General features: G+C 45.0%; 1 protein-coding gene and 1 long non-coding RNA gene across 4 annotated transcripts; one reads left to right on the top strand and one right to left on the bottom strand.

Annotated features, from left to right (window-relative positions):
- The first annotated feature begins 735 nt into the window (after positions 1–735).
- On the top strand, positions 736–14,502 carry LOC108405011 (zinc finger protein 552-like). 3 transcript variants are annotated; one of them, XM_036993036.2, is made up of 5 exons: positions 736–984; positions 3,045–3,171; positions 4,441–4,530; positions 6,052–6,143; positions 13,452–14,502. In XM_036993036.2, exons 1-5 carry the CDS (start codon positions 952–954, stop codon positions 13,485–13,487), a joined length of 378 nt encoding a protein of 125 aa, XP_036848931.2. In that variant the 5' UTR covers positions 736–951; the 3' UTR covers positions 13,488–14,502. The 3 variants fall into 3 exon arrangements, with proteins under 3 accessions (XP_036848931.2, XP_036848930.2, XP_036848929.2); XM_036993035.2 differs by having other exon boundaries at positions 13,423–14,502; XM_036993034.2 differs by lacking the exon at positions 13,452–14,502 and having other exon boundaries at positions 4,441–6,194.
- Positions 7,014–13,519, bottom strand: LOC118967421 (uncharacterized). The gene is made up of 3 exons (XR_005054441.2): positions 13,385–13,519; positions 12,290–12,328; positions 7,014–7,362 (listed from the first exon to the last, which is right to left on the bottom strand). It is a non-coding gene; the product is annotated as an uncharacterized lncRNA (long non-coding RNA).
- Positions 14,503–24,689: the final 10,187 nt, after the last annotated feature.

Here is a 24,689-nt window from a genome sequence, read left to right as displayed (position 1 = left end):
GGAGAGGAAATCCTGGGGCAAAATACCTCTAAAACCGAAATGAAAGGGAGAAATAAAGTTTAAAACTCGTTCATTGCTGACAAACTGCAGTCCAGGGCCATCTCTTTCCTGCTCCGCAGAAGCAAGCAAGACCTCCCTGCAACCGCTCAGGTTCAGATAAGCCCTCGGTCGCCCAGGTAATTACCCACTGATAGGGAGATGAACTACTGCGCTCCACCCCTGAGGAACACCTGTTGATATGCAGATGAACTAAAGCCAGGTGGGATATTCTGGAAATAGTACAATTTTACCCGCAGTAAGTTTATCAGTTTCCGCTAACAGTGGACACATTTGTATCTGAATGACTTTGTGGAATGATGTATTTAGTTGGATTCATAACCTTTGTAAGCATCTGAAATAGTATTTTTAGCTTCTGGGATCGTATGACCTTCAGCGAGTCTGAAATAGTATGTCTTCAAACATTTGGGCGATGAGGTGCAAGCAGCACAGCTCAGAAATATGATCATATCCCTGTAAAGATGGGGGGATGGGAGGGAGAGCGCACCTGGATATACTATTTCCAACGCCCCTTCCTGCCCAGCCAGCCTGGCCTTTTCAAGCCGGAAATGCCTGGCTACCCGTCTGTGGCTGTTTGGCGACGACATTACCCAGAACAGTAGGAGTTGAGCCACAGCGTCGCTAGCCAATGAGCGCTTAGAAAAGAGGAAGGTGCGCGTGAGACACAGTGGGGCGGGACTTCCGGCTTCCTCCGTCGTTGTTCCGGTTGTTGGTCCTCTGGTAAGAGGTCCGGTAATTTTGCGTGGAAACAAAGGTACTGGAGCGGCGCGAGAGGAGACGCTGTCTTCACGGGAGAGAGGCGGGGCTGAGGCCAAGCGACGCCGCCTGGGGGCCCCGGGGTCGGAACCGCCGCCTCTCCCGCCGCGCCCGGCCCCGCGGCTCCCACAGAGTCCGATGGCGGCGGCCGCGCTCAGCAGCCCGGCCCAGGTACCTGCCCGGCCCCGGGACGGAGAGGTGATACTCCCGAAGTGCGGTTAGGCACCGTCTGACTGTAGCACGAGGCACACCTGGGTGGGGCTGGGGCCGCTGCCGGAGTTCAGGTGGGAGGTAATGGCTCGGAGTTGTGGTGCAGTAGCTGTGGTTGGAGTCGATGTGTGTGTTTAAAAGCGACTATTTCTAGTATGGACAGTGAGGGGGTGACATAGAGGATTCAGGGATACTCTTAAGGCTTCTCTTCTTAGCGGCTGCGGGAAGCTCCCTCAGCCAAGATCAGGAAGTTGGTAGTCGGAGTAATATTCACAGAAATATGAGGAGCTTCTGAGATGTTTCAGAGCCACAAGTGGAGGCAGTCAGTGAGCAGGGGACGCACCCGCGTAGAACTCGGAACGGTTTCAGGATGGAGGCATCTAAACTGTCGTGGCTGCTGTGTGGGCCCAGGGGAATGAGTCGTGGGTCGCACTTAGGAGGGGCAGTCTTCTGGTCACGGCGGCAACGCCGTTAGGGAGCCAGGAAGAGGAGGAGGTTAGGGTGCCCTGGCTGGATCTTCTGCTTGCATGTCTGGGTCATGGTGCTGAGCTACACAAACAGGTGAGGGAGGTACGTGGCCGTGAAGAGAGCGTGTCAGGGACTGGATAGGCGGGCAGGAGGCCAGGGTTTCCCGCGGAAGAGTAGGCATGGGGTGGGGATGGGAGAAGCCAAGGAGTAACTAAGGCTTGAAGGCACTCAGGCTTGACCTGGAGCTTATTGATTCTATGAATGGCACCAGGACTTTGTGAGGACTTTGTTGGGGCCTGGCTTGTTTCACTCAGCCTGGAGAACAAAGTCATCTCTGGCCTGCAGTCACCTGTGAGTCACTAGGCCTGGGGTGGGCCCTGAATGAGTGTCAGGCGGACAGAGGAGGTTGGCAGTTGCTGAGGGGACATCAAGTGCAGCACAGTTGGAAGAGGACCGTGGGTGTCTGAGAGCCACGTGTGGTACTATGTGGCTGTCCAAGGCAAGGAATGGGGCCCGGCAGGGAGGCTTTCTTAGGGGATTTGGGGTTGCCACTGCTAGTAGGAACCACAGTAGGTGTCGGGTAGCATTGAATCCTATCTGTGTATGCCAAGCACACCCTGGCTGCTGTCACCCATTTGTGGTGTACAGCCTGATTGTTAAGGCCCAGTATTATTTACTGCCGTTATGCCTGGTGAAAGCTGGAGGGACTCAGGTGGCCAGAGTGCAAGGTCTCCACCCGGTACTGCTGCTGCTGAGGTCTCCTGCTCACAACCATTTCGTCAAAGGGACCAGGTGCACGTCCTGCTCATCCGTTTGTGTGGGTTTCAGTTCCCTGCCTGCCCAAGGAGTTATTCACATGGGCCAATCACATCCTCTCTGAGGAACTGATAAGTACCCTCTACCCTCTTGATCCTATAAAGCTTGCATCCAGCAGCTCCTGGTGGTTCACTCTTTTTCAGGGTGTGGCATTCTCCTCTCCTAGGCTAGGAATATGTGTGATTAATGAACTGCTGTCTGTCTCCTCTGCACAGACCAGGTGTCATGTGTTTGCCCATCTCTATAACCCTAAGATGGGAATCCCATCCTTACTAGTGGGGTGAACAGGAGGTGATTAAAATGAAGTGACATGTGAGAAGTCAGGTAGAGTCCTGTGGTGTGCGATGGTGAGATGGTGGTGATCATAGAAAGTGGCTGTGGAATCTAGTCTCAAGAATTCTGCATACGCCTCATGTCCCCAGGGCCCTGGCATTGAGATTTACATGACCTTGGCCACACCAGTGGAATAGCCTGGCATGAGTGGGTGGATCCATACTGGTCCACAGCTTAGATACCTACTTGTTGGTCTGCCTCTTGCTGACAGCTGGGCCCTGTGGTCAGTGGGCCCATAAGAAGACAGTGGCACCAGTGAGAGACACAGGCACTAGGGCCTGGTTTCTCCTTTGAGTTGGGGAGATTGGGAGGAGGGTAGGCATTGGGTAGGTGTGTTGGGGAAGGGATTGTGGGTTCTCAGGAAAGGGGCTTTTTTGTGGTTTCATTTGTCTCCATCATGCTAGTGCAGGGTGACCTTTGAAGACGTGGCTGTGTACTTCTCCTGGGAGGAGTGGGATCTCCTTGATGAGCTTCAGAGATGCCTGTACCAGGATGTGATGCTTGAAAACTTGGCACTTATAACCTCCTTGGGTAAGACCCTCACACCCACCCCATGCCTATAGCTAGTCTCTGCCCTTCCCTTTTCCCAGGAGCAGTCTTCACATCAGGACCCTGGACCTCACTTCCTTTCCCAGTTCCCTGTTAGGTGCTGTGGTTGGTTGGGCTGAGATATGCACCCCGCCCTCTACTCCCTTGACCAGCCCCATCACCAGCTCCCTTGCTGACTTGCAGGGAGGTAGTTAGGGTCAGGAGTCTTGCAGTGAACCTAACGATAACCTCTTTCCTTGCCTTCTTCCTGACTGCATAATTTTGTCCAGCTACAGGTTCAACTTCCACGAGCTGGCATTTCCTCACACCTGCCCATGCCAGGATTACTGACATGGTTACTGCATACCTGGAGCGTGGGTTACCCTTGCCAGACCCTCTTCTGGGGTTTGTGTAATAGTTAGCTAGCTTTGTCATGAGCTATTCTGCTGACTTGTTCTGGGCTAGTGTTGGCCACTTGTCCATCCTGTCTTCCCCTTAGTAGTTGTGTCGTCAGGGTGCCATTTATTTGCTCATGGAGGTGTGGGATTGTGTTGAGAGCTGATGGTGGTCACATGATGTGCACAGCAAGATGGCTCAGAGGGAGCCTCGCCCTTCACAGTGGTGCCTGGGAGTCGACATGATGTCAGTGCTGTGTTCAAGTTATACCACAACCCGTTCTGTTTGACTAGTGTGTTGGTGCAGTGGCCACGCCTCTTTCCTTTCATTTCCCCTTCCTGAAACTTTGCCTGTTTGTCAACTTTTAGTTGTCACTTCAATTCCCACCTCACATCTTTTGACTGTGTCCCACTCGTTTTTCTCACCGCTCCGTCTGCAGTGCTTTCTGCATTGGCTCCTATGTATGGTGTCATGAAGTGTGTGTATTTTCTTAAATAGATCCTGAAAAACTACCTTCCTTGTTATAGTCGTATTTTCTTGGGTCTTGACACCCCTTTCTGCTTAGCATTCATGTGTTATCAGCAGGCAAGTTCTTTTCAAAAGTAGTTTGGAAAGGAATGAATCATAGACTCTGGAATCACAGGCTCCTCTCTGCATCACACTCTATGTTGTATCCTTCATCTTACAGGCATTGCACGTTCTGTGCTGTCTATAGCCTGGTACTGCTGAGCAGCCCCACCTCATCCTGAGTTGACTCCCGGGCCCTGCAGACAGTCCCATGGACTGGTTCCTGGGTTTGTTAGACACACAATTGTGTAGTAGCTGCCCCCTTCCACCAAAGTCAGCATGCATCTCACTAGCATTTCTTGCTTTCAGGTTGCTGGCGTGGAGCAGAAGATGAAGAGGCCCCTTCTGAGCCGTGTATATCTGTACAAGGAGTGTCACAGGTCAGGATTCCCAAGGCAGGTGTGTATCCCAAGAAGACCTGTCCCTGTGAGATGTGTGGCCCAGACTTGAGAGACATTTTGCCCTTGACTGAACACCAGGTAACACATTGTGGGCAGAATCTGTACAAGATGGGGGCATGTGAGAGACAGTTGCATTTGAGGGCAAAACTTCAGCATCAGAAGCAGCACATTGAAGAGACATGCTTCAGAAGCCACATGAGCAGAGCCTGCAAGCTCCGTATGTTAGAGAGGCCCTTTTTCTGTGGGGAGGTGAGGGACTTCCAAGACAGTTCGGAATTCCTCCAGCATCAGGCCACACACAGCAGGGAGAAGTCAACCAGGAGAACTGAGCGTGGGGTAGGCGTTTATGGAGAAGAGAGTCACTACAACTCAGAATTCATGAAAGACCTGAGTTGCAAACGCACACTGGTTCAGCGCCAGAGAGTTCTCACCAGAGAAAGATGCTACATGTGCAGAGAATGTGGGAAATCTTTCAGCAAAAGCTACAGCCTCAATGACCATTGGAGAGTTCACACTGGGGAGAAACCTTATGAATGTGGGGAATGTGGGAAATCCTTTAGGCAAAGCTCTAGCCTCATTCAACACCGGAGAGTTCACACTGGAGCAAGGCCTCACGAGTGTGAACAGTGTGGAAAATTATTTAGCAACAAGTCCAATCTCATTAAACATCGGAGAATTCACACTGGAGAAAGGCCATATGAGTGCAGTGAATGTGGGAAATCTTTTAGTGAAAGCTCTGCGCTCCTCCAACACCGGAGTGTTCACACTGGAGAAAGGCCTTATGAGTGCAGTGAATGTGGGAAATTCTTTACCTACCACTCCAGCCTCATAAAACACCAGAGAGTTCACTCTGGATCAAGGCCCTACAAATGCAGTGAATGTGGAAAATCCTTTACTCAAAACTCCAGCCTCATTGAACACCGTAGAGTTCACAGTGGAGAAAGGCCCTACAAGTGCAGCGAATGTGGGAAGTCTTTTAGCCAAAGCTCTGCACTTCTTCAACATCGGCGAGTTCACACTGGAGAAAGGCCCTATGAGTGTAGTGTATGTGGGAAATTCTTTACTTACAGCTCCAGTCTCTTAAAACACCAGAGAGTACATACTGGATCTAGGCCTTATGAGTGCAGTGAATGTGGGAAATCCTTTACTCAGAACTCCAGCCTCATTAAACACAGGAGAATTCACACAGGAGAAAGGCCCTATGAGTGCAGTGAATGTGGGAAATCTTTTAGCCACAGCTCTAGCCTCATAAAACACCGAAGAGTTCACACTGGATAAAGGCTTTGTGCTTGCAATGAATTCAGGAAATTGTTTAGCCATAGTTCCAACTTCAGTGACTAGTACTGTTCACACTTTATGAGTGAAATTATGAAATCTTTATGACTATGAAATTAAACTCCAGAATTCACAGTGGAGAAACACCTTACAGGTGCAGTGAATGGGAGAAAGCCTTCAGCCAAAGGACTTACCACATTGGATACACCCGTGCTCTAACATGGGAGATCTATTAAATGCGCAGGTATATGCTCTTGCTGTATGCAAAAACACCGAAGAAGAGCCCTTGGGAAGGAGCCGTTTTCCTATATTGAACTTCATACATCCAAATACCAGGTATGTGGGAACTGCATCATACTTTTTAACCAATCCAGGTGCCAGATCGATGTCACCAGCAATTGTGTGGCAGAAGTCACGTCATGTATACACCTGTCAGGTGCCCACAGTGTGCATTTCATCTATCCCAGTGCGTTTGGGGAGGGAAACCCCAGTGTTCTCCCATTTACAGGACGATTCATGGGCAGCCAGGGCACTTTTCCTGTTTGTTGCTCTCTGACGGGTTGGGCTGTGCACCCTTCCCTGTTTTGGCCTAGAAGATTCTGTTGCTGATTGGAGAAGATGGACTCCATTCTTCAGGGATATTGTTAGTCTCGTGATACTCTAGTGATGGAATTTTCCAGCCTCAAAATCACCAACCTGGGAACAGTATGCCTCCCATGCTTGTGTGTGTACAGTAGTAAAGGTCTTAGTGTTTAAGACACCCTTTAATCTTGGCAGTTCTATTCACTCCACGGGTGCCTTGAAGTGAACTGGGTTTTCTAGCATGAAGGTGTGAGCAGCTGTGGCTGGGATCCCAGATTTTATGTCTCAGAGGAGACAGTGGGGTGGCAGAATAAACCTCTCCATTTTTGGCCTCGTTTACATTGCTGCTTAAAGCTTTCAAGGAAAGGCTGCAGGGATCTGTGGTCCTGATTCATAGTTGGATGCCGTGATGTGCTGTCGGCTAGGAGGCAACCCAGGCCGAGGCAGTTGGTCATTCTGACGGCCTTCAGTGCTTCTGAGAGCAACACGAACTTGTTCTCGTTCACGGGGGATCTGGCATTGTGTGCAGAACTGGTGAGAGAAATGTGTTCCCCGGCCCAGCAGCAGGGCCATGGGCCCTGATGTCCTGAGTTCTGTAGGGTAACATGATTAGAATGTGCATCTCTTAAAGGGGCACCCACATGGCTGGTAAGGATGGGCAGGTGCAGAAGTTCTCAGGACCTCTGGCACTGTGTATCTTCTTAGCTGAGGGCCTCGTTAGAAAAAAGTCTCAAAGGTTTTTGGATTCCTGTGGCATCTCTTACCTAAGGCCATTGCTGGGCAGGCAGGAAAACAAGGATCGAGAGAAGGGGGCTCTCGGCTCAGCGGCGAGGCCTTTGTGACCCCACCGGTCTTTCTGTTGAAAGAAGTGGAAACAGCCTTTATTGCTCATCTGTTTTTGCTGCCACTGAGGAAGGTGCCCCATCATGAGGAAAGAGGTGGTAGAGCTGGTGTGGTTGCCAAACCTGGTTTTCTATAAAATACGAAATTGAACCATATTTTTAGTTGTAATAAGATGTTGGTGACGTACAATAAACTCCATATTTAACCTGTCCAATTGGATAAGTCTTGCCATTCATATAAAACCATAAAACTGTTAACAATCATAATGAGCCTTTCTATCACCCCCATGTTTACCTTGTATACTTAAATAATTTGGGTTCTCCAGGCAGCCATTTTTTACTTTTTATTATAATAGGTTAATGTGCATTTTCTAGAATTTTTCATGATTGAAATCACAGTCTTCAGTCTTTCTTTTTCTTGGATCCCCTCATGACATTTCTTTTGAGATTCATGAACGGTGCTTATGTGAATAGTACATTCTTTTTATATTGTTGAGAAGAATATTCTGTTGATATACCACTATTTATTTATTTATTCATGTTTATGGGTGTTTTTATTGTTTCCAGTTTGGACTGTTATAAATAAAACTGCAAAAATTGGATTTCTTAATATTTATATGTTTTCTTTCTCATATGTTAATACCTTGAAGTGCAATACTACCTAGGTTAGACCATAGGCAAATGTTTAACTTTTTAAGAAACAACCAATTGTTATCTAAAATGATTGTCTCTTTTGTATTCCTACCAGCAGTATATGAGAATACCATTTCTTCCATAGCCTGGCTAACAGTGGATATTGTTAATCTTTTTAAATTTTGATCATTATAGTAAATGGATAGCCGTATCTCACTGTGGTTTTAATTACATTTCCCTTATGTTACATGATGTTGAGCATAACTGTTGTAAAAGAAATATGGGGGAAGGGAGAGCATGTTACAAACAGTATAAAATAATTGAAAAGTCAAATCTAAATTGTGCACATTTTAATGGACAAATGGCTTAGCGACTTCATTAAGTGAACAAGAATTTAAAGTTTAAAAGACTAGTAAGATTCACATAATAATTGCCTGAGGATTACAATCATCTGCATTAAAAATGAAAACAACTGACAAAAATTCATCACTTATAACAACTTACCATAATTTTAGATACTTTGATTTTATGTGACAAAGAACCTTTATACTTTCTGAAGAGGTTAAGTGAAATGACATGATGCCTGGGATTATAAGTAAACTAAACCACTAAGTGTGCAGGGGTAGCCTAAACAAGAACCACCATAAAATTACAAATAATAACAGAATAATAATTTTCTAATAGTCTTTTCCATTTTCTGATACATTTGAAAACAGCCATTACAAAGGGTAGAGTATGTCATGTTATGAGGAATTTCATCTGGTGAGAGGGATAAATTAAAAAGGGTAGGAGGGAACTTCTGGTTTTAATACTCTTAAGCATCTAAAAGGTCAAAATGTATATTTTAGATATCATGAGCAGTTTAAGTCAATTATGCCTGAATTAAATTGATTTAAACAACCCAAAACTTATTACTTCCTAATCCTTATTTATTTATTTTTAAGACATTATTAAATGTGTGTGTGTGTGGCCATATTTCATATACTTGATCTGATATCCAAATACTACAAAGTTTTTGAGGGCGCTTTGTAACTTTAAAATAGAATTGGTATTAACTGTAGAAAGTTGGAACTGGAAAAAGCTTTAGATATAAAATATCTTCTTTTGCAGATAAATTAGGGCCCAGGAAGAGGAAATGACTTGCACAGCTAATTAAGAGCAGGATTAGAAGTGAAACCCAGGCTTACTAACTCTTGGTCCAGCGTTCTGTCTTGTATGTATATTTTTTATTTAAAGACTTTTTAGAGCTTTGAGCTTCATAGCAAAGTCAGGAAGGTAGAGATTCCCCACACTCTCCCTGCCCCTATATGCACTGCATCTGTTACCCGCATTCCCCACAGAGGGGTACGTTTGTCACAATCGATGAAGCTGTATTGACACATCACGATCACCCAGAGTCCATCGCTTCTATTGGGGTTTACTCTTGGTGTTGCACATTCTGAGTTTGAATACATTTATAATGATATGAAGCCACCATTTTAGTACCACATAGTAGTTTCACTGCCCTAAACTTTCTGTATTCAGCCTGCTCATCTCTCCTTCCTCCCACGTTATCTGACTACCACTGATCTTTTTTCTATCTCCATAGTTCTACCTTTTGAGGAAGGCCGTATAGTTGGAATCATACAGTATAGACTTTTCAGATTGTCTATTTTCACTTAGTAATATTCAGTTAAGTTTCCTCCATGTATTTTCACGGCTTGGTAGTGCATATCCTTTTAGAAATGTGTAATCCATTGTGTGGATGTATGACCATTTATCCATTCTCCTACCAAAGGACATCTTGTTTGCTTCCAAGTTTTGGCAATTACAAAGGTGCTATAAGCAATCGTGCAGAGTTTTGTGTGGGCATGTTTTCATCTCCTTTGGGTAAATACCAAGGAGCACAATTACTGGATTTGTATGGTAGGGGTATGTTTAGTTTTGTAAGAAACTGCCAGTACTATTCTCACTAGCAACAAAAGAGAATTCCTATTGTTTCTCATTCTCACCAGCATTTGGTGGTGTCAGTATTCAAGATTTTTCCCTTTTCTCATAGGTGTGTAGTGGTATCTCATTGGTGAGTTTTACATCTGTGTTCTGAAGTTTTCTTGTAATGTCTCGGGTTTGGGTATTCAGGTAGTGCTAGTCTCTTAGAACAAGTCAGGAATTCTTCCCTCTCCTGTCTTCTGAAAGAGATTATAGAGAATTGACATAATTTATTCTTCCTAAGATGTTTCGTAGAATATACCAGGAACCCATTTAAGTATGATTCATTCTGTTTTGGAAGGTTATTACTGATTCAGTTTCTTCTGTTCCTTTATCTCTTTCTTCTTTGATTATTCCTATTTACAACTTTTATAGTTACACCACAGTTTTTGGGTATTGTTCTGTTTTGTTTTTCAGTTTTGTATGTACTAGAGATATCCTCAAGTCAGATTATTTTCTTAGCTAATACGCCATCAAAAGCAGTCTTCATTTCTGTTACAGAGGTTTTGATCTCTAGCATTTCTTTTTTATTCCATTTTAGAATTTCTAAAGTATATTGACCATCTGTTCTTGATCGGTAGGCATGATCTCAGGTAAAGGCTGTAAACAGGCCTTTTGTGATGTGGTATTAAGGTGGAGGGGGCGGGGGAGTGTTATATATTATAAAGCCTGTGACTAGGTCTCTGTTTGTCATGCGTCATGATTTCTTCTTTAACCTATGAGTTCTTTAAGAGCATATTTTTAATATTTCCAAGCTTAGGAAGTTTTGTTTTGTTTGTAGATTAAAGCTTTTTCTCTTCTTTTGAATTTTTAAAATCAACATGATTGCCATATAACATAGGTCTTAGTCTTTTAGTGAGTTTGTGCTTCTGTTCTGTGAGCTGCACACATGCCTTTTCAGTCCTCGCTCAGCAGTATCAGGACGGCTGGAGTCGGCTGTTTCCTTCCCCGCAGGTCACGTAGGCGTGTGAAACCTCAGCAGGTTAGGTTCTGCTTGAACAGTGTGTATGTCGGTTTGATATGATTTCAAATCCACTAGATTATGACAAAATGAAGTTGTTTTGATATAGGAATGAGGTAAGTTGTATCAGGATGTCATCTCATCTGTTCTCACCAGTAAAGACAGTAAAGCTGCTGAGGGCACCACTGAGGCTTATCAATAAACCCATATAAAGGAACAACTGTAGCAAGGAGTATTTTGGACTGTAAATACCAAAAGATTGTGAGGCCTGTCCAGGAGTGTTTGCTTTGGGCAGGGTCAACCTTTGCTGACCTAAGGTGATTTTTTTATCAGCAGTGATGACAACTGCAGTGGTCTGTAAGAGACCCTCTTTTCCATAACCACCAGGACTGTTGTTTCCTAGCAACACGGCACTTTTATGCTTGTGATGGCTGCTGGACATTATCTCTTGGTTGGCTGAGCTGTCTCTCCTTAGTACCAACTTGTATAAAGGTACATCTCAACTGAATTTGGATTTTATTCCTTTCATCTCCCCTTGCCTCCAGCAATAGTGTGCTAGACTTCTCATTGGCTTGGAGTATATTGTTTCTTCACTGGCTTATTAAGAGGTCATCTTGGATGCTATTGGCTTGTGAAATTCCCAGAGTGAACCTATATTAAATGAATTGCTGGCACAGATAAACTCAGTCTCTGGACATGAATTTTCCCTGAAACAAAACAGTTTCTCCTGTACATAGACTGTGTAAAGAAGAGAATGTTTGGCGTATTTGAAAACGGTTCCCTTTCCTTTATCTCTGCTGGTAGCCCAACAGCATTTTTCTCTAATACTCAGTGAGAATCTGGAGATTAGATAAAACTCAGCAGAAGTGTGGGGGCTCCCCCAGGATTGAGTTCCACTGGAGGTTTTACTCTCAGGCTCATCCTTGCTGAGCCTCCAGCAGCTCGTCAGTTACAGCTCAGGGTCCCCAGCCTGGCACTGGTGTCCCAGGTCATTTTAGCTTGTGGGTTTCCGCTTCAGTAAACTGAGATTATCTGTATTTGCTGGTCAGTGTCTCCACTTTGGGGGCAGCAGTTTCCCTGTGACTGTACTTCTTTTAGGAATCTAAGAATGTTTATTTTTTCAGCTTGTTTAGTTTTTCACATGTTAGGGTAGAGTGGTGACTTCCAGTTTAGTTACAATGGACTGGGAGCCAGAAGTACCTCTTTGCCCTTTTTATTTCATCCTTCTCAACAAATAAAATTACTGAAAAAATGAGAATCCTATGGTCTGGATGTTTGTGTTACCTCCGAATTAATAACATCGAAATCCTAACCCACAAAGGTGATGGTTTTAGGAGATGAGGCCTTTTGGTGATGCTTATTAAGTCATCAGTGTGGAGCCCTTGTGAACAGGATTAGTGCTCTGATAAAAGAGAACGTCGTGCCCAGAGAGCTCCCCACCCCCTTCCAGCACACTGAGGACACAAGAAGTCAGAGACCCTGAAGGGGGCCCTTACCTGGCTGTGCCGGCACCCTGATCTCTGTCTTCTCTAGTCCTGTGAAAAATGAATTTCTGTTGTTTACAAGCCAGTCTTAGTATTTCATTGTAGTAGCCTAGACAGACTAAGACAGACCATTTATTATTATTGTTGTTGTTATGGCTAGTTTAATTTAAAATGAAATTTTTAATATGAAATTTCATATAAAATAGAAATGCTGCATTAGGAAGTCAGGTGAACCCTTCCCAATCTTCCACGATTATTATTTCATGGCTGCTCTTGTGAAACAAGACTCTGTTTTTGTCTGTTTGGGCAGCCACTAGGGAAACAGTATGGGGGTTCCTCAAAAATTAAGCAGAAACACCATATGATCCAGTAATTCTAATTCTGGAAATTTACCCAAAGAAAACAAAATCATGAATTTGAAAAGATAATGTGCACACCATGTTAATCACAGCTTATTTAAAATAGCCAAGATATGGAAACAACCTAGGTGGCCACTAATAGATGAATGGATAAAAGGTGTGGTAGATACAGGCAGTGGAATATTACTCAGCCATAAACATGAAAGCTTGCCATTTGTGACAACATGGGTGCACATAGAGGGTATTACACTAAAAGGAAGAAGTCAGAGAAAAAGAAACCATATGATTTCACTTAAATGTAGAATCTGTAAAAATAACAAAACAGAAATAGACTCATAAATATAAACAAACTGGCAGTTGCCAGGGGGTGTGGGGGGAGCTGGTGAATAGCTGAAAGGGCAGAAGAGGACAAACGTCCAATTATAAAATCACTCATGGAGATGAAAAATACAGGATAGGGGATATAGTCAATAGTATTGTAATATCTTTGTATGATGACTAATGGTAACTACACTTCTGGAGAGCGTTTAGTAATGTATATAATTGTTGAATCACTGTGTTGTACACCAAATAATGCTGTATGGCAACTAAATAAAAAAGATAAACTGCATTTGGAAGCGTTCTTATACACAAATAAGAGGAATGTTGGTTAATCAGAATCTTACTTTTTGTTCTGCAAACAAATATTGCATGGTTCACTCAAAGAATTTTAGTTTTAGGTAAGATTATGGTAAACTTGAAAACTTACTGGTCATCCCACCTAAAGCCTGTCCCTCTTTGTCCTAGTTGTGGCCTTCTTGTCCTCCTCTCTGCAGTATTCGGAATTGCTGAAGGACCTCAGTGTCCCTTGAGTTTGCAACTTCCTTGTGGAGGAGACACATTCCTAGACAACAGATGTTCACCTTGTTCAAATCTGACATCGTCAGGGACTTCCCAGATCCAAGGCGGGAAAAGACAAGTTTAAGTCATGCATTCTCGTGCACACACAGGCCAAGAATCCATCTTTTCATTGGACCATGAGATGCAAAAGCATGGTTGGGAAAAAGTATACTCGGCCTGATCCACAAAGGTCTCGAAAGTTAAAGAAACTCCCGATAAGGGGCTGACGTCCAAAATATACAAAGAGCTCACACACCTCAACAAACAAAAAGCAAATAATCCAATTAAAAAATGGGCAGAAGATCTGAACAGACAGTTCTCCAAACAAGAAATTCAGATCACCAACAGGCACATGAGAAGATGCTCCACATCCCTAATCATCAGGGAAATGCAAATTAAAACCACATTGAGATAATCACCTCGCACCAGTAAGGATCGCCAGCATCCAAAACACACACCACAACAAATGCTGGCGAGGATGTGGAGAACAGGGGAACCCTCCCACACTGCTGGTGGGAATGTAAATTAGTTCAACCATTGTGGAAAGCAGTATGGAGGTTCCTCAGAATACTCAAAGTAGAAATACCATTTGACCCAGGAATTCCACTCCTAGGAATTTACCCTAAGGATGCAGCACTCCAGTTTGAAAAAGACAGATGCACCCCTATGTTTATCGCAGCACTATTTACAATAGCCAAGAAATGGAAGCAACCTAAGTGTCCATCAGTAGATGAGTGGATAAAGAAGATGTGGTACATATACACAATGGAATATTATTCAGCCGTAAGAAGAAAACAAATCCTACCATTTACAACAACATGGATGGACCTAGAGGGTATTATGCTCAGTGAAATAAGCCAGGCAGAGAAAGACAGGAACCAAATGATTTCACTCATCTGTGGAGTATAAGAACAAAGGAAAACTGAAGGAACAAAACAGCAGCAGAATCGCAGAACCCAAGAATGGACTAACAGTTACCAAAGGGAAAGGGACTGGGTAGGGTGGGTGGGAAGGGAGGGATAAGGGGCATTATGATTTGCACACATAATGTAGGGGGAGCACAGGGAAAGCAGTGTAACAGAAGACAAGTAGTGACTATAGCATCTTACTATGCTGATGGACAGTGACTGTAATGGGGTATGTGGTGGGGACTTGACAATGGGGGGAATCTAGTAACCACAATGTTGCTCATGTGATTGTAAATTAATGATACCAAAAAAAAAAAGAATGAAACTTTAAGAGTTAAAAAGAAAATAACAAAAATCTTGAAAAAGTACACTTACTGTTAATAATTTTCCTAACAGGTTAAAAGAAAAATAACTATTAATATAATACCTTACAACAGATTTGCTCTTGATACTGCTAAACACAATCTTGCTCAAAGATTTTTTCAAGTAAAAATTACTAAATTGTGATTTTGAATAATGTCCTTGACCTCTAGTTTCCTCTACTAGATAAGACAGGAGACAGAGTTTTTGCATACTTTTAAGGCTCTTTAAACATTCAGTTTATGTATGTAAATATTCACAGATTACATTTTTCAAAGTTCATATGTCCTTACCATTTTGACTTTGAACAAGAAAAGCTGATTTAAACATTCAAGGACCTCTCACTAATTTTACCATGTAAAAATATTATTACAGTATTGTAGTTTAACACTAACATTTAATTTCTAATTATTTCAAATTTATAAATTGATGGGTGAGCTGTTATTATTTATCACAGATTGTTCTCTCCGGAGGTCAGTGGCTTGACGTGAAGTGTCCTCCCCTCTTCCTCAGCCCTCTCTCTCTCTCTCTCTCTCTCTCTCTCTCTCTCTCTCTGGAATGCTCACGTCGCTTCCCAGCACCAACCCTTCACATGCACTTTTCTCTATTTGAAATTCTCATCCCAACACTCTACATAGTAAATCTTCTTAGAGTATTCATTTCATACACAAAAGCATATTCCCAAAGAATCTTTTCTTGAGGCTTCAGACTAAGTCAAGTTCACGGGTCATATTTTCTCATATTCACCTAAACTTGACCTTCCAGCATTTATAGTATTGTAAATTGTGTAATAATTTGTATAGATATATGTTTAAAGACCATGTACTAGCTTAAGTATTTTTCAGAACCAAAGTTAGGTTGCCACCTATTGTAAAGCAGACCAATATTTTATAGACAATTCAAAAAGAAAAATGCTGTGATAGGGTGCCTTAATGATAGTTTCACATGATAGAGGAGTCAGTCACAGTCTTTTACTTTCAAATTGCTTATATTTCTAAGGATTTGGCAGTTTCCCCCGTCTCATGTGTCTCAAAGCACTAGGACTAGGATGAAGCCTGTGTAGACTGAAATCTGCATCACAGCTGTTCAGAAACAAGTATAAGATGTATTCAGTAGATGATAGTGCCCATTTCAGTTGGAATAAAGAAAAGCGTATTTCCTAAGATCACTGAGATGTATTTCGGCCTCAGAGAGCTGGGCCTGCTAGGTCTAACTTACTGCACCACTGAATTTCAGCAGTAAAGGCTTACCTTACCTAATAGACAAATGGACACGTGAATATTTTGCAGAGAACACAAAGTATCAGATCTAGTGACACATGGAGAGAAAACTACCTTTTGCCCCAGAAGGAAAAATAGAGCCCGGAGACAGTTGTTTTAACTGAGGAGCACAAAGGGGCTACCAGTCGGGAAACATGTTTCCACAGGTGCAATAGTGTTCAGCAGCCGCGGATTATCAGAGCCACACATACGGCACCAAGATGAAAGGGAGCGAGTCAAGGCGGCAACGGCGCACCCCGGGGTCAGGATGCCTGGGTGCCTCTGGCCTCGCCCAAGGGCCGCGTGCGGCCCGGGGGGCTCCGAACGTGTTGCGTTTGCCCCGCGTGCCGGCAGGGGGCGCCCCCTGTGGAGCCGCTCGCCAGGCCGAGGCCCAGACAGACCCCTGAGGGCAGCCACGGGTGCGTGACGACGAAAGAACTGTTCTCCATGAAGTGGGGAAGCAGAATACGTCGCCCTGAAACCGTCCACTTGAGCACCTCGGTGATAATTTTCAATTCCAGGCACTTAAGAAACAGCACGTACAAGCGTGAATCCCTTTTTTGCCTGAAAGGAGATCAAACCCCCACATGAAAGCTACCCTCCCTGGACCAGGAGGAAGAAACTCCTCCAGCCCGTTAGTGTCCCCCGAACGTCTCCCTTCCCACAGTTTGCTGACCTTGGAGGCCTAAAGCTGCTCTCCTTTCTCCTGTCATTTCCCTACGACCTTATAGTTCTCGCTTGAAAGCGCCATGGACGTTGGGATTCTGAGCTGCCGTTGGGTTACTGCTCGTTTAGCCTTCCCTCGGGTGATGCGCATTGCACACGTCAAGAAGCTGCTTGTTTCGCTCTGCTGTTTCGGCTTGATTATCAACCAAGAACCCCGAAGAGGAATAGAGGGGACATCACTGCCTCCCCTGCTCCTGCCGAGGGCTGACACCCTCCCCACCCCCCACCCCAAGACTCCGCGTGTCTTGGGGGCGCGCAGGCCGCCGCAGGCGCTGACGGGTCAGGCGACGTCTCCGAGCGCCACCCCGCTCCCCCGGGGAGTCACACAGGACTCACGGTGTGAATGTTAGGAATGGTGGGAAGAATTTGCCCTTAAATGCTAAGATTCTCCCTGCATTTCCTCTTGAATCACAGCACCTATACCTGCTGTCATTTTCAATGTTTATTCATCCCACTAGGAAGGAAATACGCCGAGTTTCTGACCCTGGCGTTTCGCATGGCTGCTGACGCGCTCCCGCGGACCCCAGAGCCCCTCCCTCCGAGGCAAGGCCAGGGCGGGTTGTTATTTCAAACCATGGTGAAAATACACATCACATACGATTTACCATTTTAGCCACTGCGATAAGCATAGTTGGTTCGGTAGCATTAAGCGCATTCACATCCTTCTTGGGATGTTCTTTTGGTTCTAATTTTAAAATGACTCTGGGATTAAAACACAGGGTCATAATTTGCCCGGTGTACGCTCCCCTTCATTCCGGGTGCCGTCTGTGCGGTTCCATCGTGTTGGCCCATCTCCTTTTCTCTTTAATGGTGAGGAGGCAGTGCAAGAAATTCGAAAGTGGCCCAATTGCAGCACTGTACATTCAAGATGATCTACGCCCCGAATTGGCCATAAACATGGTCCAGACATTAAAGTTCAGGTGTGTGGGGAAAATGGAAATTTCTGACTAGGATTCCTACCTGGCCGTGACATGGCCCACTGTGCACATAGCGAGCCTGCTTTGCGTGCTTACCCGTGGGCGCGGGTCTCCGAGCGCGGGCCCGGGGGAGGGGTGGGGAGGAAACAGCTATTCACGCGGTGCCTCGGTTCCCGGTATATAATCGGCTGGTCATCCGTCAGTCACCAGAGACCCGCCCACAGAGCTCCCCCCAGGGCTAGAGACTGAATCAGAGGGCAGAGAGTCCCGGGGGTACCAGGGGAGAGCCGAGGGGGTGGGCACAGCAGAGGAGGTATTCACCGTGGGGTGCAGGCATCTTGGGGGGGTGGAGAGGGGAAGCAGGGGAGAGGGGCTGCTCAGCCCCGGGGCTGCTGCTCGCAGGAGGGAGACAGAGCCACCAGTGGGCGGCCGCGCAGGGGAGCAGGGGCGAGCGTCACCAGAGCAAAGCCCAAGCTGGGACCACTGAGAACGAACGTGGTGTGGGCGCCTTTCAGTCCCCAACTTCTTGCCCTCGTCTTTATTCAGTCTCAGCGAATTCATAAAGAACTTGCCCTGGGCAGGGAACCCCCTCCTCCCAGAGCAGCAGTGCGCCTCTGATGAAGCCCCAGCATTTATGATCAGTCTTCTCCATGTGCTAACAGTTCCCTCCCTCTTTTCACCTGATGCCTGTCAGGTTGTTCATGGAGGGATTGGACCCCATGTGGCAAGGGCTGGATCATCCCACACAAAAAAAGGATGCGCGTAGGCCCGCGCTCCTCTGACCCTTCCCTGACCCCCGGCATGTCAGCAAATGTGTCCCTCCTCCTGCTAAAAGCCAAACTGAAGGTAAGACTCAGATAGAAAGGAAACCAGAATAAAGTTACGAGCTCCAGACACTTCAAAGCAAAGTAAAACGAAGCAAATCCTAAAAAAAGCAAGAAGGGCGGGCCGACCCCCTGTGCTTCAGGAGACACCCACACCTGCACCACGGAAGATGTCCCCCCTCTGCCCAACAAAGGGACATTCTCATCATCAGGGACAGGCAGCGAAAGACAGAGAATTCTGTACAAACAGACCTTGTTAAAAATTATTCTCTTCCTTTCACCGACTCTGAGTAAAATTGCAATATTTCCAGAATATCTCGCCTGGCTTTAGTACATCTGCGTTTCAACAGGCGTTCAGAGGTGGAAGTAAGTTTGGCTTTAGGGCATTTGCATATCCTCAGGGGTGGAGAGTTCGTCTCCATGTCAACGGGTAATTACCTGGGCAACCGAGGGCTTCTCTGTACCCGAGAGGTTAAGGGGCGCTCCTTGCTTGCCTGCTCCCGCTGGAGCTGGAGAGACGGCCCCCGCCTGCAGCTTGTAAGCAATAAACGGGTTTTAAACTTTCCCTTTGACTGATTTCGGTTTTAGAGGTATTTTACCCCAGGATTTCCTTTCCCCGAACTTACACCATACCAACTGTAGTTCCTACGCCTGTCTGTACACCTTTTTAAGGAAAATATGTGTACTCGAAGTTCTACAACTTTTTTTTTCATGGACCATTTCAACATTTATCTAGTTCCAAACACTCTCAGCCTATTGCATTGCACAGGTATGAATGCCCATTTATTGCCCCACTTTGTTATTTTACTAAGGAAATCAATATTCTTATCACAGTGTGCGTTGCATCAAGTTTCCATACATGTTTGTTATTGGGCTTTGTTGTGGTAAACACAAAAACTTTCATGTGGTTGAATTTATCGATAATTTTGTGGGTAAAATTGTAACATTTCCAGACTATCTCGCCTGGCTTTGGTGTATTTGCATATCCTCAGGGGCGGAGAGAAGCTCATCTCCATGTCAATAGGTGATTACCTGGGCAACGAGGGCGCGTCTGAACGTGAGAGGTTACGGGGAGGGGCTGGCTGGCCTGCCTGCCCTTCGGGAGCAGGGGAGCGAGATGGTGCTGAACTGCAGTTTGTAAGCAATCAACGGGTTTCTTAAGTGCCTGGAATTGAAAATTATCACCGAGGTGCTCAAGTGGATCCGGCTTTTGAGGGCCCCGTTCCCCAGGCCACCGGATGTCATTGATGCTGGAATCTCGGTTCTCGGTCCTTCGCCCTCTTCTCACTCTACTGGTTCATGGTGGTTAAATTTAGGTGCGTATCAGCAGAGCTCAGTACAGCGTCAACTCCCAAACCCGCATCTCCCTCTCGACCTCACTGCCTATTCAGGGCTTCACTCGGTCTAATGGGCAGCACAGACATGCACGTTCAAAATTGCTGATGTTTTTATTTGCAACTCCATTTGCCTGTAACTCGTGCCTGAGAAGTGCCCTTGCTCTTGATCCTTTTCATCATCGTATCCAATCCAACCAGACCAGAGAGGAAGAATAATGGCTGACTTTGTAGTACTGCAGACTAACTTTGACCCTCACACTGAACCAGTCTAAAATGTTGGTGCTCCCAGACCTCAGAAACAGCCCCAGATCCCGTGGTATGAAAATGAGCAACACCCTGTAAAAAAAGATGACCTCCAGAAATAACTAGAATCTAGCGTGAGGATCTGACCACAGGAGCAAATGAGTTTTTCAGTGTGAGCTGGGAGAAAACTGGATGACTTTTAATTACTTTGATCTAGGAAATTATGTGGGTTGTTCCTGGTCCCTCAGGGACTAGTTATTAAATAGCACCAGGTCTACAGGTGAGCAAGTATCTCAGATTTTGCAGGTCTGTTAGTTTCCCCAGCTTTTCTTTCCAGGTCAACTGAGTGGCTGACTGATCATTAGCATTTTTATGCCTTTTTTTCCTATCAGTCATCTCCTAATTGTTGGTTCCATAAACTTTGTTTCCCAAAATTTGTAAAGCACAACTTGAATAAACACATAAATGATCTTTTCCCCCTCGCTTTGCCCCTCCCCTCCCAGGAGGTAGTGTTTGAAAGTTCATCTCCCCACCAGCAGGTGTCTCCATTCAGCAGTTTCTCCTGACTCTGGTCAATTCAAAATTTCACCAAGCTTTTTCTGTACTTGGTTCTTCCGAAATCCTGCCTCTTTTCTCGCAGTTGCAGATATAACTGGCAGTCCCTTTTATAGGAGACAAGTCTGTAAACTAGTTGTGTTCAGCTCTCCAACATCCAGTAATTGAAATAAATTTTATATCTTTTAAAAACACTGAGGGTAATAATTAGTGGTCAAAATGGTTCAAGTGTTACTAAAGTTGCACAAAAGGATTTTTTACATGTTAATGTTTTAAAGCCATTTCAAATAATCTATTCCCTCCCCTAACAGTGGGAGGTGTAAATGGAAGTGTCAAGTTAGTGCTTCAAATTAAGATGTGGATTTTGAGAATCCCACTGATACACAGTAAACCTAGGTCAGAGCCTATTTGATTTCCTTTTTTGTGTCTTAAGGCAATAAGAAGAAAAGGTTAGAAGACTGTCCATGTAATTACTTACACAGAGATAATAAGGTGGCGTTCTGAGCCTGTACTGGACTGTGCTAATCGCTCATCTCTCTGGGCTTTTACCATTTGTGGAATTAGTTAAACAGGCAGGAAATTGTGACTAAACCAGTGAATCAGCATGTAGCATGAGGCCAGTTCATTTCATGTTTATATCACTCAATTTCCTCTTCACTAATTTAGCTCATGGTATAAGGCAGAACTTTATCTCCAAATACTACTTGTATCTTCCAGGACTTTAAAAGAATTTTTTGAGTGCATAAGAGCCAACTGAATATTAATTACCTTCAGAGGATTTATTAAAAATGTCTGTGTGAAGGAGTATTTGTACTTAATGACTGGGCCTCTTTACTGACTCCAGCCCTCCTCCCCAGTACCTTTTTTAAACATACTCCACAAGTCTTACCTGCCTTTATTGTTTCTTCCAGTAAACAAGCAGTCCTTGCTTATTGGGGGGGATACCTTCTCATTTCTTTGCATTATTAATGACCCATGTAGTCAATGGATTTTTGCAACACTATCACTCAGTCACCTGTCAGTCATCTAAGGGACTTAGGCAGCTGCTGCTATTTGCCTGTACTATTTATCAAAATTGGTAAAATGGGTTTTGTTCTACCCTTTCTAAAGGTGGTGATTTTGCATTAAAAAAATTTTTCTCCTTTGTCCAAAACAGGATTTTTTTTACGTTATTTTTTCAATTTTTTAAATTAAGATATCCTTGATATACACTCTTGAAACATTGTGGTTACTACATTCACCCCATATTATCAAGTCCCCCCACACCCCATTGAAGTCACTGTCCATCAGTGTAGTAAGATGCCACAGAGTCACTACTTGTCTTCTCTGTGCTACATGTTAATGTTTTAAAGCCTTTTCAAATAGTTCAGTAAACACAACTGCCTTTGCCCTTCACCTTAGACCGTCCATGAAGACAGACACGTGTGCGTGCACCACCGGGTGATGTGTCTGCTTTACTCATTGTCTTTCTGGAGAGCCCACACTGTGACTCGAAGCCATCGTGGTTCCATTTAATGACGGTGTGTAATAATTTGTTCCAACTCTAAACATCTGGCATATTACCCAAAGCAGAATTCAAATATTCCTTTAGTGCCCTATTGTGGTTTTACTAAAATTCTGATTTTTTGTTTTTATTGTGCAAGTGATGCAAGGGGGCCTCATCCAATTTCTTTATTCCTTCGAGCTGAATACTCCAATAGTGCTCAAGCTTCCCCTCCTCTCCTGGAGCACAAGCTTCCTTTGCGCTACTCCACATATGAGACAAGAAAATTGGGTACTACTTTCAAAATCCCATTTGATAGCTCATCAGAAAAATGAGATACAACATAGCTTTGGGGTGCAGCTAAAGAAATGAAATTCTTAAAGAGAAGTTTACAGCTGTGCACCCTGACCTTAATGCAGTGGGGGCAGGCAAGGGAGGAAATACATGACGTGGGGAATGGAGAAAAATCCACGAAGCCAAAAATTTAGGATAAAATGGACAGAAATGATGGTAAGACTTGAATCTGGCGTCAGCTACTGTCTAAGAAGGAACATGCCTGAAAAATGATAAAAATGGAAAACTTTGGGACAAAGTATATGCTATTTTGTAACACAAGATTATTCAAATGAAATAAATGTGCACAAACATCCACAGATACCTCACCTTCTTAATGCTCCCCAAAATAGAAGAAGGAACACTTTCTATGAGGCCAGTAAGATGCATTCTAGAGTTAGCACCCCAGGTCCTGTGGGTCCCCCTGCCTGCAGGGCCAGTGTGGTGGCCGGGCTGGTCCTGGTGGTTCTGAGATGATCACAGAATGTGTACTTCAGCCAAAAACCATCATGGAACTTTGGGAAAAAGACCCCTATATCTATGGGTCCTGGAAGTGTGTGTGCCAGGGCACAGGCACAGACAGACCGGGGTCTTAAGTTAGGGGGTTCAGGGTTCACTCTTTACAGGTGTTAAGGCACAGGTGTTAAGACACTGGAAATGGTGATGTCAGGTACTCTGGGAGAAGGGGGGAGTTCCCTCCCTGGGCCAAGTTTTCCACGAACTTGGTTGGGACCAAAGGGAGGCAAAAAGTTGGGGGATTTTTTGGAGCAAAAAGATGGAAGGGTTTCTTCTCCTGGCTCAGCCTCTCCTGGCTCACACAGCGGCTCTCCTGCACCGCCTGGGACCCCATCACGCACAGCTCCAAGCCCCCTCTCTGCACTCACACACAGCTCTGAACCCTGGCTGCCTGGCTCTCCTACCAGCCCTGCACTCAGCCCCCCTCTTGCACTGGGAGGAACTCCGTGGGCAGGTCCCCATGTGGGCATGACCACAACATCCCGGCAACAGAGAGGAGAGCATGGGTGTGTCCTCTCCACTCCCACACTGGGGCGGTACTCCCACGACTGACCAGTGGCTCTGTCCCTGGTAAACATCCGTAAATGTGCAGAGCACACTCTTACTAACATACACACAGGGGTGCTATTAAGGCCAGGCGGGAATCCTGGTCAGCAAGTTCCATTTTCCCACAGGGTAATCTACTTTCCTTATGGTTGTTTTTGCCAGGGTATGAGATGAATGTGGTCTGCAATGGATGCCTTTATGCTATAATGTCCTGATACCCAAACCAGACAAAGACACGTCCCAGGAAAACTACGGCCATCTCTATGAACATGGATAAAAACCCCTCCACGACTGAATCCAGTGACATATATATTAAAAAGGTTGTACATTATGGTTAGGCAGTATTTAAATGCAATTAAGGCACATTACATCAGTAGGTTTAAAAATCCATCACCTCTGTGGGCAGAAGAAAGCATCTGACGGAAGTCCAATCCCATACATTAAAACAATCAACAAACCGCAAGTAGAGGGAACATCCTCAGCCAAATTAAGGACACTAATGAAACACCTCAGCTTACCCAGCTTCTTAAGTGGTGAAGTAGGGGATGTGCCCCCCCAAGACCAAGAAAAAGGCTGGGAGGGGAATCTCTGCTGTTGCTCTTTGTTGGCACTTCTAGTCAACACAGCAGGCAGGGTAACTAGGCAGGAGAGAATTGGGAAAGAAGAGAAGTAAAAGTATCACTATTCAGTCACAACATGGTCTCCGAGCTAGGAAATACGAGGAACTGATGAGTTCAGCAAAGTTGAACATGAGACAAAGTCAGTGTTCCTGTTATATTTGCTATGAAATGACCTAAAAGAGAGGAAAAAAGACAAAAGAACTGAGGGGACAGGATGAGGTGACCTCTGGGACAGCAGATCCAGGTTACATGGCACCTTCTTCCAGCACAAGCAGCGGTCACCTCCCCGACCAGACCAGGGCTGTGAAACACAACTGCTCTGGTTCTCGGTGGGAGTCATAGTGTCAAGGCCCCAGTGGCCACTGTGGTGTGTGAGCAGGGAGATTATTTCTACACTTTGAAAAGACCATGTTTCTTGTGTGCAAATTCCCAGCAACTACTGGGCAATATTAACTCAGCATATTCATGCTGCTCCAGCACTCTCTCTACCCATTACATGTCAGCCCTGTATTATCCTAATCAGTTTACATAATTCTAAGTAATTTTC

The sequence above is a fragment of the Manis javanica genome, chromosome 17 (genome assembly GCF_040802235.1).
Source record: "Manis javanica isolate MJ-LG chromosome 17, MJ_LKY, whole genome shotgun sequence".
Taxonomy (NCBI): Eukaryota; Metazoa; Chordata; class Mammalia; order Pholidota; family Manidae; genus Manis; species Manis javanica.
This window is presented reverse-complemented; position numbering and strand designations above follow the sequence as displayed.

What these genes read in the sequence shown, in the direction of transcription:
- LOC108405011 (XM_036993034.2), top strand. Translation starts at nt 952, where the DNA reads ATGGCGGCGGCCGCGCTCAGCAGCCCGGCCCAG. An exon ending in CGCTCAGCAGCCCGGCCCAG is followed by an intron (nt 985 to 3,044) that starts GTACCTGCCCGG and finishes CCATCATGCTAG; the next exon opens with TGCAGGGTGACCTTTGAAGA. An exon ending in GGCACTTATAACCTCCTTGG is followed by an intron (nt 3,172 to 4,440) that starts GTAAGACCCTCA and finishes TCTTGCTTTCAG; the next exon opens with GTTGCTGGCGTGGAGCAGAA.